Source organism: Papio anubis, chromosome 11, assembly GCF_008728515.1.
Source record: "Papio anubis isolate 15944 chromosome 11, Panubis1.0, whole genome shotgun sequence".
Taxonomy (NCBI): domain Eukaryota; kingdom Metazoa; phylum Chordata; class Mammalia; order Primates; family Cercopithecidae; genus Papio; species Papio anubis.
In genome coordinates this window covers 67243976-67258724 of record NC_044986.1, presented here as the reverse complement: position 1 = coordinate 67258724, position 14749 = coordinate 67243976, and the positions used below count along the sequence as shown (strand labels likewise).

General features: G+C 53.7%; 1 protein-coding gene across 14 annotated transcripts; it reads left to right on the top strand.

Annotated features, from left to right (window-relative positions):
• On the top strand, positions 1–14083 carry TBATA (thymus, brain and testes associated). Of its 14 annotated transcripts, none has more exons than XM_009214749.4 (12): positions 3–120; positions 597–723; positions 1857–2004; positions 3289–3524; positions 5582–5731; positions 6689–6765; positions 7974–8159; positions 8921–8981; positions 10042–10123; positions 10946–11090; positions 12732–12784; positions 13843–14083. In XM_009214749.4, the coding sequence occupies exons 3-12, from the start codon at positions 1964–1966 to the stop codon at positions 13970–13972; spliced, it is 1161 nt and encodes a 386-aa protein (XP_009213013.3). In that variant the 5' UTR covers positions 3–120; positions 597–723; positions 1857–1963; the 3' UTR covers positions 13973–14083. The 14 variants fall into 14 exon arrangements, with proteins under 14 accessions (XP_009213017.3, XP_009213016.3, XP_009213013.3 ...); XM_009214747.4 differs by having other exon boundaries at positions 6686–6765; XM_009214746.4 differs by having other exon boundaries at positions 6665–6765; positions 7977–8159.
• The last annotated feature ends 666 nt before the right edge of the window (positions 14084–14749 follow it).

Here is a 14749-nt window from a genome sequence, read left to right as displayed (position 1 = left end):
GTCACAAAGCAGGCAGACTTGCACACAGAACCCACAGCCTTCCCCTCAATTTGTCCTCTTGCTCCTTCCTGCTGGGACAGCAGGGCTTCTCGCACACATGCTGTAGCGGGCACTGCCTTGGTGAGTCCAGGGACCTCTTGGGAGAGGAGATGGACACTGGAGAGCCCAGAAGGGCAGAGGTAGAAAGGGAAGTTCTGTGGCTGGTTTGGTGGAGCCCTCAGACCCCTCTGCCTGGCCGGCTGGAGCCCCAGGGACAGACAGCAGGGACAGAAAGCTCTGGACAAGGCAGGCTTGGCCTACTAGAGTCCCTGTCGACCTCTCTACAGCTGCTGTGGATTATGACCCCCTGATGGCTTATTAGATCAATTTAATGGATCATATCTAACATTTAAGAAATGAAACCAAAAATAGGGTAAAAATATCAGTGTGCATCATATGTAGTACTGATAAATATTGCTTCAGGATATTACTGTTTTAGTTTCACACACACATACAAACCCGTGTGTGAATTGGGTCATGACATAAAGAATTTCTTACTGTCATCACAGCCAAACACATTTGCAAGTCTCTGTTCTAAAGAGTACTTTTTCCCATAGGCAGGAGGATTTGGGGCTTCCAGATACCCTGTTCTCAAGATTGTAGCATCTAAGTACTCTAGAGCCCAGTCCCTGACATCAAGGATGTCTGGAGCTTCCTTTTAAGGAGAGAAAAGATCAGCAAACTGTGAGTCAGACTGCCCGGGCTCTGGTTCCTTCTGTGTGACCTCAGCAAGTCTCCCCTGCTTCCCCCATCTCAGACAACACCAACCCGTCCCACTACCTGACGAAGGCTGGCATTGGGAGGTCTCTGGGGTCCCTTGAAGATTCTGTGACTCTGAGGGTTAATTCTCAGAATGCACTGATGTCCTGTCCCAACCCCATCCCTAGCACTTTGGCTAGATATATATATTCAGGTCCATAGATTTAATCACAATTCTTGGTTTTGACACCTATCATCTTTCATCTATGTCATTTAATTAGTTTATTTAATAATGTAATAAACACAAGCAAATACACCACCCAAACCAAGAACAAGAACATGACCACTAACACATCTCCTTACATGCGCTTCTCCTGCACACCTCCCCTCCCCGCCTTCCCTTGGAAATAGCCACTGTGTGAATTTCATGCTTAGCATTTCCTTGTTTGATACTGTTGTTGCTGTTTTATGGCATGTTTATGATCATTTTGCTTTGCTTTTAAACTTTTATTTTTAGAAAGGATCTCAGGCTATGTGGTCCTCTGGAACTTGTGGTCCTCCAGAACACACATAAACTAAACCACTTATGAAAGAGAAATAATATGTTTTTAAACACATCATTTATACAGTTTAGCAGTTACTTTATATTATCCACACATTATATATAGTGGATGACAACAATTGCGTTGTTTCAAATGTATATATCTTGTTATACTATAGCCTATTAATAGTAATTAATAAAAAACAAATTGAGTTAATAAGATTGCATAAATATAACATCCCAAAACCAAGAACTGTAAGGTTTCTCATACTGATTATAAGATTCATTCATGTTGTTACATGTAGCTGTGGCTCATTTATGGCTCATTTATTTTCATAGCAATAAAGTATCCCACTGTCTGAATGCACCAGAGCTTACTTATCCATTCTTCTGCCATCAGACATTTGGGTTGCCACTAGGATTTTGCTATTTTAAACGGTGTGTGTATGAATATTCTTACAAGTAGCCCCTGTTGTACGTCTGTGAGAATTTCTCGTATGTCTGGGAAAGAAATTGCTGAGTGATACAGCATGCAAATGCTCAATTTTGTAAGATGTTACCATTTCTCTCCCCAAAGTGCCTGTTCCTGTTTACACTTCCACCGCCAGTTCGTGAGAGTTCCTGTTCTGCATCTTCAACACTAGTATTAAGTGCACTGGCCTTTAGTCTGTTAGAAAGCATACAATGGCTACAGATGTTCAATTGGCTGAATATCCACTGATGAGGTGAGGCTCCAAATGCCCACCCTGCTGACTGAGGAGGGCTTGGGGTAGGGCAGGGTGGAAGACAAAGGTGGCCTTGGGGGATCTCAACAGATTAGGAGTCCAAGAGAGGTGGTTCTTACTGAACTTCTGCGGCCAGTCAGCCAGACCCCCCAGTGGATCCTCAGGCCCAAGTTAGCCCAGGTAATGGGCTTTGCCCCTCCTGGGCAGGGGCCAGAAGCACTGAGCAGAGGAGTTCCAGGGGTTCTCAGCAGGTGATTTCCTCTGTCACTTGGGGGTAGAAGAGGACAGCTAACTGCAACTTTCAGAGAAGGTTTGCTTTATTTCTTTAAGCCCCAGATCCCTTAGAGGCAAATGGAGAATGGAACAGGAAACTCAGGGGCCAGGTCAGTGGAGTCCTCAGAGGGTCCAGGGGCAGCACACCTTGCTTAGCACATCCAGAGTCCATCTGTACTCCAAAAGGACTCCCTTCAGCCAGGGCCACCGTGAGAAGGGCATGCAGACAGCGATCAGGCAGGTGGTCCCAGCAGGCCTCCAGTGGGGAGTGGGCCACCTTTGCTGATGTTGACCTTCCTCCAAGGGCAGATGCACAGCATCCTCAGGAAGGGGAGGGGTGTGGGGTAGAGGACAGAGGACCCGAACTGGCTTGTCTCCAGCAAAGCAAAACAGAGCTTGAAGCTTCCCTCAGCGTCGCAGCCCCAGTAGCTGCTGCATCATCTCTTCCTTTCCTAGGAGGGACCCCCATGGGAACAGAACTTGCTGGTCTGGTCTGGCCTAAGCTTCAGCTCTGGCTTCTGGACGCTGAGTCTGAGCCAAGGCCGCTCCTGAGTGTGTGCGGGAGGATGGCAGCCTATAGCTGGCCTCTGGGCTGTCCATAGCCTGGCTTGGGGGAGGCCCTTGCTGGGACCAGCCCCATCCCCAGGGATGTATATAAGGTGACTTTGCTCCATCCTGGGTATTTTGATGAGTAGGTGGGTCTGCAGCTTCTCTTTCTGGTTTCAGATATGGTCTCTGGGAAAAAACTGGGGTGCTGGAAGAGTCTGAGTTCCCTCAAATGGATGCTAGCTCCCTGATAAGGAAGACTAACCAGGACAGGATTGTACCAGTTGGGAAAGGACTCTAGGGGAGGCCTAGCTTTTGGTGCTATGGGGGTGGTGGTGAAACCCAGGAAACCAGATTTCAGAGCTCCTCAGGAAAGGGCTCTGTCATAAGCACTGAGCTCTGAGCCCAGGTGGGCCCACTGCCAGAGGAGGCTCCATTAGCTTCTCCTGAAACCTCCTCCTTCAGTCCAAAGGCTAAGCTGAAACCCGAGAAGAAGTCAGGACGCAAGCCAAGGAGCCCCGGGAACAGTCGGCCACAGAAAGAACTGGTGATCCCAGGGATTGTGGATTTCGAGCGGATCCGCCAGGCATTGAGGACCCCCAAGCCCCAAACTCCTGGCACCTACTGCTTTGGACGCCTCAGTCACCACTCCTTCTTCTCCCGGCACCACCCACACCCTCAGCATGTGACCCACATCCAAGGTAAGGCCCGGCTGGTTGGGGTGGAAACAGAGGGAGTATCACAAATTGGTCTTGAGAACTGGGAAGGAAGAATTGATGGCAGAGCCCGCTTCCAGGCTGGGGCCCAGAGAAGATCGGGGCCAGGATCCCAGGGCTGCCAAGAACCCAGCCAGGACTGCACTTGGTGGGCAGGAGAGAAGCCCTCCAAGGGTGGGTGACAGGTTCCCTACAGGATTCCCCTGACTGCTGGGTTCTCCCATTTTACAAATCAGAGAAAGGGATAAGTTCTGTCCTGGAGCAGTGCTCTGTTCTCTAAGTCCTCTAACTTAGGCCATGTCAGCCACTCAGCCACCCAGCCAGCCATCAAATATTTCTTGAGTGTGAACTACGGGCTAGGCACTTTTCTAGGCCTTGGGGATACAACAGTGAACAAGACAGACATGGTGGCCGCCCTCCTGGACTGACCTCCAGTGGGGAGGGATGGGAGATGGGGAAGGTGTCAAGTGTCCAGGCTGCAGTGGGAAGATTGCTGTTTTTAAAAGGTGGTCACAGAAGACATGGCCATTAACAAGACATTTGAGCGAAGAACTACATAGGAACTGTGCACACAGCAGGGGGAAGGATGTCTCAGGCAGGTATATCAGCAAAAACAAAGGCCGGAAGGCAAGAGTGCTCCCACTCTGTTGGAGCAGCAGCAAGGAAGCAGGAGCTGGTCTGGCTGGAGTAAAGTAGGAGAGAAGAATGGAGAAGGCATCAGGGAGACAGTGGGCCCAAGTCAGCTAGGCATTTGGGCCACTATTGTCACCATTAAGCCACCTTCCTGAATCAACTGGAGCCCTTGGAAGGCTGAGAGCACGGAAGTGAGATGTTATAGCAAGGTCATCCTGGCCTCTGTCTTAACTGTGGCTTGGACCAGGGGCTAGAAGTGGAAGACTCCATGGCTCTATCCTGGAGATACGTGGAAGGTAAAGTCAGTAGGACTCGGTGATTGATTAAAAGTGGAGTGAGAGGAAGAGAAGAGGCAAGACCGACAGATTTTTGGCCTGAACACCTGGGAAACTGGAGTACATTGACTGAGACAGGGAAATCTGCAGAAAGGCCAGTGCAGGCTGGTGGGGAGTCAGGGGTTTGGTCTTGGATGTGGGAGATGGGTGACGTGAGATGCTTTCTAGACCTCCAGGTGGAGGTGCAGGGGTGCAGTCGGATCTGGAGTTCATGGCAGAGACACAGACGTGAGAGTCATTCGAGAGGGGGTGTTTTAAGTGGCGGGCCTGGGTAGGATCACCAAGGAGTCCCTGTAGGTACAGGAGAGAAAAACCTGGGGATAGGTCCCTGGGGACCCCAAGATTAAGAGGTTGAGAAGATGAGAAGTCAGCAGAGGAGATGAGGAGGGGTAGTGAGCCGGAACAAGAGCGAGGGGTCCTGGCACCAAAAGGGAAGTGTTTCAGGGAGGGGCGAGCAGCCCTGCTAGGTCCTCACCAGGCCGGTCTTCAAGCCTCACTATCAATACTGATATAATAATCACCCAGGGTTAGCCAGAAGGGTCCTCACGTGTAAACGGCCTCCACTACCTCCAGGCTGCCCTGCATGCAGCCTTGCACAGGCTGACTGATAGCAGTTTTCTGTAGAGGGTGTGGCTCAATCTCTTTCCCTGTGATGTGAGCCCGGGCCTCGCCCATCACGAACTGTGACTTAATGCCCTTGCCCCAGCATTCTCATCTTTAAGCTGCCTACCTACCCCTGTGTACTCACATCAGCAGTTTGTTGCCCTGTCATAGGAAATCAGAAGATCCTCGGGACTAGGGGCCCAGGAAGCCTAAGTTCTTGTCTCACCTCTGCCCAACTCACAGTGTGGCCCTGAACAGGCCCTTCCCCTGTCCATTCTAAGTTCCCCCTGTGGGTGAGGTGGTCTCTGGTCTAGGTGGTTGCAAGGCCCTCCCAGCTCTGATAATCTATCAGCCTGTGGTTACTGGAAGAGGTGGAGCTGGAATCACCCTGCCCTTCAGCCTCTTCCCAGCCTCCTGGAACTCTTAAGATCCACCTAAGCCTCCCTTCCCACAGCCTCTAACCCTTTGCAGGTCTCACCGGGAAGCCTGTTTGTGTCGTCAGGGACTCTCCAGCCCCCTTGCCTGAGTCAACTGTCTTTTCCGGCTGTCAAATGGGGATGCCAACCGTCTCTGCCCCCATTGGAGACCCACAGTCTAATCGGAACCCCCAGCTTTCTTCTGGTGGGTACTTGGACCATACCTCCCTCTACCCTGGGGCTCATGCCTCTCCCCAAGGCTGCCTCCCTTGGGTAGGTGCCCAGAAGGAAAGGGCCATCGCTCTTAGGTCAGTGAGGTCTGTTGAGGGAACCCACTTTTTCTCCCCTTTCCTTGGACAGCCTAATCTCTGCATTACTCCCCACCCAGCAAGTCCTAGCCAGCAGAAATGCACCCCTGCTTGGATTTGAGGTGCTTGAGGAGTAATAACATGCAGAGCGCAAGCAGATGTTGAGCCTGCAGTCGTGTGACTGGCAGCTGTAGGCCAGAATGCTATAGAAAATATTTAGTAACTGGTGTGCTCAGGCATTCGCCAACCAGAACGATCAGCCACAGTGCTGGCTTGGCGTTCCAGAGGTCTCCGCTCTGCCCAGCGTTATCCTTTCCTTGACTGAGGTACTGGAAGCCAGTTTGGTGGGGACAGGGGAGAGATCCTGGAGAAGGGACTGGGGCTGCCGGTGTAGGGCAGACAGACTTGGAAGGCTAGCTGCAGCTGTCTTTGCCACCCTCTCCAGGGATTAGTTCGATTTCTTAGTAACAGGCCCGTTCCTATCTCCTCAGCTTCAGTCTTGGCCTCAGGGACCTAAAAGAGACCAAACTAGATGAAACCATGTGCATCTTGGCACAGGTAACCAAGTGTTCTCCAGCATCCTCTAGAAATGCACAGGCTGGGACATCCACATCAGCCCGTGCTAGAAGGAAAGCAACGTCCCATCCCCACACCCCACCCACTGCCACAACCACCACCCATGGTGTGAATCCAGAGCCTTCTCCCTCCAGGGCACTGCCTGCCCCTTTCCCTTTAAGATCCAGGCAGGGAGGCCAGGAAGGAGAGCAGACTCCTCTACCAAGGCCTGGTGGCACAGGGAGGGGAGGAGGGCCCCTGACTTCTGTTGGCAGGACCTTGTCCCCTCCTCCCAGAAGCCTGGAAGAAGGAGTTGAAGGACCTGGCTTCCCGGGTGGCCTTCTTCACCAAGGAGGATGAGCTGAAGAAGAAAGAGGTGGGTCTGGAACACAGGAGCTAGTCTGGGAAGAGGTGAAATGGATCCTTCTCTGAGTAACGAGATCCCTCCCGAGTCAGTTCAGCCTACCAGAGGTGGGGTAGGGGGCACTGATTCTTACAAACATCAGGGGAAAGGTCACAGTGAGGGAGAGAGCACACCTAGGTGGAGAAATCCAAGCAGGGGTTTTAGGACAGGCAGCACTTGGGGGCCTGCGATATCTAAGTGAGATGTTCACAAGGGGACTGAAGAGTTCCGAGCAGAGGCACCTAGCACAGCAGCTCAAAAGCTGGCAAATGCAGGGCACCGTCAGAAACCAGGCTGTAAGTGGGCAGCAATGGGAAAGGTGGCGGGGGTGGGGTGCAGACTTTGAATGTAGGGAGGAGCAGCTTGTTCTTAATCTCCAAACTTTTTCATATCTAATCACATAAGGAGCAGAGAATCTCAGAAGGTTTTCAAACATGATAGAGGTGACCCCATGGGTGCCATTTGATGATAAAACAGTAAACTCACCTGAGAGGCAGCTCGAAGGTGACTGGAATTGCTCTTAGGACAGTCTGGTCCTGCCCCTTGTCTTGGGCAACCAGAGTGGGCAGGCAGAGGCCCGGCTTCTCATTCCTGCTCACAGCTAACTCACTGCAGCACTCAGGACAACTCAGCTAAGCAGTCTGCGTCTCTGTTTTCCTATCTTTAAAATGGGGGGAAGGATACTACCAGTCTTAACTGGAATTGCAAGAGCAGGAGGCCCCAGGCCCCAGGCCTCTCTGGGACAGACCTGGGGGCAGCTGAGCTGGGAATTAAGGTAGGTGGTGGGCCCTTGGTGCAGGATGCTGTTTTCAAATCTCTGATGGCTATGGGGAGGAGCAGCAGGGAGGACCTGCCTGGGAGGAAGAATGAGAACCACCTGTTCTCATTTTTACTGAGTTCAGGAGGAAGAGCTTTTGCTAGTTTGAGCATGATAGCTGATAGTGGAAGGGCCGGCTGCCAGAGAGTGGGCTGGGGATGCCCAAGGAGGGGGTCTAAGGCAGGTGGCAGGGAGTGAGTGGCGGAGCTAGATGATACCCTAGGACCCTGGCAATGCTGTGATGCTGGGATTTGGGGGGCAAAGTGCCCTGGGATTGTGACCCAGCATCCTGCTCCTCTCTTCCCCTCGGCCCTCTTCCTCCCCTCTTGCTGACTGCCTGAGTCTCTGGCCACTTTTGTCCCAGCAGAAGGAGGAGGAGGAGGAGCCTCTGCGGGAGCAGGGCGCAAAGTACTCAGCGGAGACTGGGAGGCTCATCCCCGCTTCCACTCGGGCTGTTGGCCGCCGCAGATCCCACCAGGGCCAGCAGAGTCAGTCTTCCGGCAGAGATGAAAGAGTCCAGGCCTTCGCCCTTCAGGATCAGGAGCTGCTGGTGAGGACCCAGTTCTGCTCCCAGGCTCCTGGCTCTCCACATTAGGAGTCCTACAAACCACTTTAGGGCAAGGCCCCTCCCAGGGATACTGATGCCTAGGACTGTTAACACCAGAAAACTCCAGCCCTGGGGAGCCAGCAGCCAGGGCTATGACCCCCTGCTGCCTCTAGGTTTCCATGTGAGTCCTTGCCCCTCCCTGGGCCCTAGTTCTGTGATCTAGCCACTGGAAGCACGAACGCATTGCTATCGAGGGTCCCTTCCTGCTGTGGCATTTGCTGAGTTAGTGAAGGGAGCTGCAATGGTGGGTTGAAGAAGGAGGTCCTGCCCACCACAGCAGGCCACACCCCACAGCCTGCATGGCTAGGCCCAGCCTAGTGTCCACACTCAGAGAGGGGCCTGGCTTGCGCTTCAGTGAGCACAGAGCCCACCATGCTCATGTTTCCCCAGCAAGGCCTGAGATGAGTCCATGCCTCATCCCAGTGGGTGAAGGCGTCAGAGGTCCCTGTGAAAATGCATGGATGTCCTCCAAGAAAGGCCAGAGGTAGAGCCAGCATCCTGCCACCTTCGTTGTGACCAGCGCTGTCAGGCACACACTCCCTCTGAAACCTTGCCACAGTGCAGCAAAGTGGATAGAGCAGACAGGGCCTGGCACCCCCATGCCACGGATGGGGAGGCTGAGTCCCTGCTAAGTGATAGTCCATGGGCCAGGTCCCCTGAGACGGAGCAGCATAGCCAGGACTAAGGTGCTTTCTCCACCATAGGGCATCCTCACCTCGCCTGGAATTAGGTTCTCGGGTCCTGTGGGGAGGGGGCACAGGGCAGGTAAGTTGGATATGGAGAATGGAGAAGGGCGCAGGGGCAGGTCAGGGTGGGTTAGCACGGTGGGTGGGCATCTGGGGGCGAGGGTGGGCCCCTAAGCAGGCAGAGGCCTGGAGAGAGGCCCAGCCCAGATTCCGCTCTGCTGAGGATGAGGCCAACCTGCTGGGGACCAACAGGACCCTCCAGGTCCTGGGATGACTGACCACCAAGAGCTGAGGGGGCCTCACTTTCCTAGGACTCCAGGGCTTCCACCTTTCACCTCGGGCCCCAACTCCAGCCTGCCATAGCTACAGCCACCAGCAGCAGTCTGGCCTAGGGAGCCCCCATAGCCCATCCGAGACAGAGCTGGATCTTTTCCTGATGCCAACTGACTGGGGAACGCAGGGGAAAATGAGCCCAGAGGTAGCAAAGATGTCAAAGGCTGAGGATGCAGCAAGGAGCCAAGCATGCCCACAGCTCTGTAGGAGGGAGCCCGGTGCTGAGCAGTTTGCAGAACTGGCCTGTGCTGCCCCTCAGGCTGCTCTCTGGGCTTCCCCCACCCCTTTTCCAACATCCCCAGACTCTGGGACTTTTGGGGTGTGGCATACCGTGGGGTTCCTGAAATCCCCACACCAAGGCCCTGGGCATGTAGGATTTGGTGTGTCTCTGAGGAGCTGACTGGCCAGCTCTGACCTTGGGCTTCCCAGTGAGGGGCCCTAGGGAATAACCAGCCAAGCAGGCTTCAGGGATGTGGGGTCCACAGAGCCTTCCACTGAGGCCGCGTTCTACCACCAGCTTCCTGCTAGCATCCCCTCTCAGGGCCTCGGATTCTCCACCTGTCCAGGAGGAAGATTCTTAACCTGGACAGAAAAGCCTTCTGTTAAGTCGTGAGAGAAAGCCCTCTGTTAAGTGCAAAGGCCAATGTGGAGGAAAGGCATGGACCTCGTGGGAGCAAGTTTAGCCCAGCAGACACCTCTGAGAGCCCACTTTGGGGGAAGGGTCCCCTTGGTGCCCTCCAAACCTACATGTGCCTGTACTCCGTGCCTGTACTCCTGGCTGGAATGTGCTGGCCTCCTGCCCACAGGTCCTGGAGCTCCTGTGTCAGATCCTGGAAACAGACTCGCTAAGCGCGATCCAGTTCTGGCTGCTCTACGCTCCGCCCAAGGGTGAGGACACAGCCCCGCAGTGCTGTCTCAGTGGAGGCTGCCAAGGTCCTGCCCTTGATCTCTGGTTCTGCAGTACTCAAATGTCACTCAGCTCCTACCCTGGAGGGGGCCTTCCACGGAGCCTTCTCTAGTTGGTTAGCCCCAAACTAACCCTTCCCAGCTGGACAGCATCTCTGCTTCCTCCTCCCCAATTCCTCAGCAGGATTTCCTTACCCCTGCTCCTTACCTCAGCTCCTCTTTCACGCTGACCCCAGGCCTAGACACCGGGGAGGAAAAAATCCAAAGACTGTACTTAGCAGACACAGCCCCTCACACATTGCAGTGGGAGACCCACACATACGGGTGCAAGTGTACACACATAGGGCTACACACGTGTATACACATAAACACATGAATACACACATGGACACACTGGGATAGTGGGTGGGGGGTGCATCTGAGTAGAAGGGTGAGGAGTGATGAGAACCAGGAAGCTAATTGGAGAAGACTTCCTGGACAGGAGAGTGCAGGAGAAGAAGGAGGGGGAAAGCACGTCCCCAGTAGACTTCCCAGCGTGGGCCCGGGGATATGGTGGGCAGGAGGGCCAGCTAGGGCCGAGGACAAGGCATACACATCCTTATGTGCAGGACAGGGATGTGAAAGGGCTAGGGGCTCTGCACACACGAGCCAGGGGAGAAGGGGAGCTCTCCCGAGGGGACCCAAGGGCAGAAGGTGGGATGCTTAGAGAAAGCTGCCCTGGATGGAGGCCCTGCTTCTGGCCCCACCACAGGGGCAGGAAGCGGGCTGGGGGCTGAGGACTCTGCCCCCGGGTTGTGCTTTCAGAAAAAGACCTTGCTCTGGGACTCCTGCAGACAGCAGTGGCTCAGCTCCTTCCCCAGCCCCTAGTCTCCATCCCTACAGAAAAGCTCCTAAACCAGCTCCAAGATGTGCACCAACCTCCTCAAGAGAAGCAAGAGCCACCCTGCAGGTGGGCCCCCACCCCGCCCCTGCCCTTCTGCAGCCTTCTGTCCTCCCAGGTGAGGCCAGTGGGACCTGGAGAAGGGAGCCTGGCACTGGCCAGGGCCTGGGCTGACAGTCTGTCCTGGAGGCGGAGGCTCAGCCCCTCCCCCAGGGACCTTCAGTGCTGCCCAAGCTGCTTCAAGGCCGACACAGCCAGACCAGCCCCCGAACTGCCAGGGGTGGGGAGACCCCAAGGGGGCCACTAGTGTCAGTTTTAACCAGATAGGGCTGGTCTAGCCACACCTAGTCCTTCAGAAGCTCTTTGGTCTATGGGAAGACATGAGTGGAGACAAAATGCTAACACAAGGCAGTGCTTTTATACTAGTACTAAGTGCCATGGTGGCTGGAAGAGAAAGATTAATTACAAAGTGGGGGAGGCCTCACAAAGCAGGTGAGTGGAGCCTGAGTCAGCAAGGCCACACTGAGCAGCAATAAGTTTGCCTGACACTGCTGGGTGTTCCACGTTTTTCTAGTCCATCCAACAACCCACTGAGGCAGTATTAGCTCCATTTTACAGATGGGAAAACTGAGGCTCAGGAACAATAGAATGGCCTCCCCAAAGTAACCTGACTGGTCAGCAGAAGGGCTGGGATTCAGACTCGAACCCGACTGACTCCCAAGGCCAGCAGCACTCAGAGTTGCCCTGGGAGCTTGTTAAAAATGCAGACCCCTAAAGATTCTAACGTAGCAGGCTGGGGTGAAGCAGGGGGGCCTGTATTTTCAACAGTCACCTGAGTGTTTCCAACAGAGTTTGGGAAACGCTGATAGGAGGGGTAGGATTTGATTGAGCAAATGAAAGCGTAGGAAAAGTTCATCCTGGGAAGTGGGACCAGCCGGGGCGAAGGCATGGAAGTCAAGAAGGTATACAATTGGGGAATGCCAAGTTTGGGGTGTCTGGAGCATGGGTGGGCTTGCTGAGAAGAAGCAAGGGTAGGGGTGGACTGAGGTTTCTTGAAGGCATGGGTTCTTGCATGGCCTTGGACTTGGCGTTCCCTTCCACTCTGAGAGAGCAGAGGAGGAACGGCATAGTGAGGAAGACAGGCTCCACTGTGACCTTGGGCAAACCACCTCCTGGCTGCGATTGTCGGCTTCATCCATCTCTCAAAAGCCCCCTCCCAGAGTTGTAGGGAGGGAAAATAACATCAGGCACATAAAGAGGCAGGGGGAGATGTAAAGCCCAATACAAGACAAAAGAGCATCTTTCATACTTTTAATTCATTCAAGACGCAGGGTTCTTGTCTTGCCCACTCAAAGGGAAGTCCACAAGGAAACCAGTGGAGCGAGTGAGTGAGGGCTAGGGGAAGGGCTGGTGCAGAGTCCATGCCTTATTGTTCCAGGGACAGGAGGGCCTTGTTTCCCAGTGGAACTAACTGCAGACAGCAGGGCCGCAGTTGTCTGGGTCTGGCCTGGGGTGACACAGGAAGGCCACCTGGGTGCTAGCCATGGACAGATGTTTTCTGGTCCTCCAGGAGGGGTGACTCTTGCCTCTCCCTGGAGCAGACAGCTGACTGCACCTGCACCACCTCCCCACCTCCCAGTCTCCCCTGCCACCTGTGGGGTCAGGTTTCCAGCATGACCTTCCCAGCCCCTTCTTTGTATTTGGTCACAGTCAATCCCTGAAGAAAACGAAGTTGTCACCTTTTTCAAAAAGCGAAAAACCAGGTAAGATTCCAAGTAGTGGGTCATTTGGGGGGCTCACCAAGGCCCACTCTGGCTGGATTTCTCAGGGGATTCCAGTCAACTTGGAGATGAGTCCCTGCCCAAGAAAGCTGCTCATTTCCTCTATTCATTCACTTATTCATATTCATTCATTAACAAATATTTATTGAGCACCCATGATGTGCTCAGCTCTGGGGATCATTGAAGAAGAATTCAGACAAGTTCCTGCTATCACGGAACTTACATCCCAGCAAGGAGGAATACAGACAACAAATTAAAACACCTGGGGAGGAGTGGCGACAGATACTGTAAGGAGAATAACAGGGCTCTGTGGTCAGTAATGAGACGGACTGGCAGGTGGGGAGAGGGCTCCTAGAGCTGAACGGCAGGAAAGATACAGCTCTGCCCAAGTCTAGGAAGAGCCAACCAGCAAAGCTCCCACCTCTTGGTGTGCTGGTGGAAAAGCAAGCAGACCATGGTGGCTGGGGCCTTCTGGGTGAGGGACAGTGGTAAGGAAGGGATGAGACAGGTGGGAGGAGCTGGCCTGCGGTAAAGGCCAGGTGTGTGCATGGGTTCATAAGGGTTATGAGCAGGGTGCGCTTGCCCCATCTGGCTACTGTGTGCAGCATGGACTATGGGGGACAAGAATAGGTGAGGGAGACCAGGAGAGGCTGCTGCAGTCATCCCAGTGCCTTAGACTAGAGTAGGGGGCAGGGGTGGCAGCAGGCTGGAGGGGAGAGAAGAGGAAACACATCCTCAATGTATATTATTCTCCCTGATTAGACCATCAAGAGTCCAGAGTGCCTGGCAGAGAGGCACAGAGTAGGCATCTCATTGATATTTGTTACTTGGATGTTGAAAGAAGAGAGGTTGGATTCCATTCGCTCCATTCCTCTCAGGTTGGATTCCCTCCTCAGTCACCAGCAGAGCTGAGAGCAGAAGCTGGGCATGACCCAGGCCGTCCCCCTCAGCACTCACACATCCACACATCCACCTGCAGCTCCCAGGTGGGGGCCCCGCCTTCCCGGTCCTCTCCTGCCTGCTGTCTCTCCTCCCGCTAGAGTACATTGGAGAAGCTCAAGTCCTCCGGATGCATTCAAGCCAGAACACAGAGGAGAAGACATCGAAGCCAAGGGCAGAGAGCTGAGGAGCCCTAACACCTTCCCCTGTCTTGCTCAAGAGCAGCCCTAAGGGTTCAGGGGTGTTTCTGTCTCCACCACCTTCATAGCAGTACCTGATTCCCTACCATGAAAAGTCTATTGAATAAAACCTGTCTTCCCTGGGAAAAGACAGTTCTGCTTTCCTAGCAGTGGGAGGCCTGTGCTTGGGGTCACTGATTCCAGGAGAGAGATGGGCTGCAGGGAACCATCCCCACTCCCCACTCCCATGGGAAAGCCCAAGTGCTACCTCCACTTGGGGCTTCCCTGGTTCTTTTATGTTCTAGAGAACTGAAGGGCAGATAGCAGTTGGGGCACCCTGAGAAAGGGGCTCTGCCCCTCCTGGAGCTAAGACACACAGGACTCTGGGTAGGATAGAGCAGAGGTCGGGGAACATGCAGGCCTCCTTAGAATGATCACTGTTGCCAATTATTGAGTTTATGTTTTTGTGTGTGCTGGCCACAGAGGTAGCGACTTAGGTAAAAGCTGGTGATGAGCACATATGTGCTTTATATGCAGTACATATCTACATACATGCAGGTCAAACAACTTGTCCGAAGTCCTACAGTTAACTAGTGGCAGAGCCAGGATCCAAAGCCTGGATGTCTGGCTCCAGAATCCCTGCTCCTAAAAACTGCATTCTGGCTGGGTGCGGTGGCTCACGCCTATAATCCCAGGACTTTGGGAGGCTGAGGTGGGCGGATCACCTGAGGTCAGCAGTTCAAAGCAAACCTGACCAACATGGCGAAACACCATCTCTACTAAAAATACAAAAAGTATCCAGGCATGGTAGTGGATGCTTGTAATCCCA

Excerpts from the sequence above, each read along its gene's own strand:
- TBATA (XM_009214745.4), top strand. The coding sequence starts at position 1,964 with ATGGCTACAGATGTTCAATTGGCTGAATATCCACTGATGAG. Across the intron at positions 8,160-8,920 it reads TTCAGGATCAGGAGCTGCTG|GGCATCCTCACCTCGCCTGG; the intron begins GTGAGGACCCAG and ends TCTCCACCATAG. Across the intron at positions 10,124-10,945 it reads GCTCTACGCTCCGCCCAAGG|AAAAAGACCTTGCTCTGGGA; the intron begins GTGAGGACACAG and ends TTGTGCTTTCAG.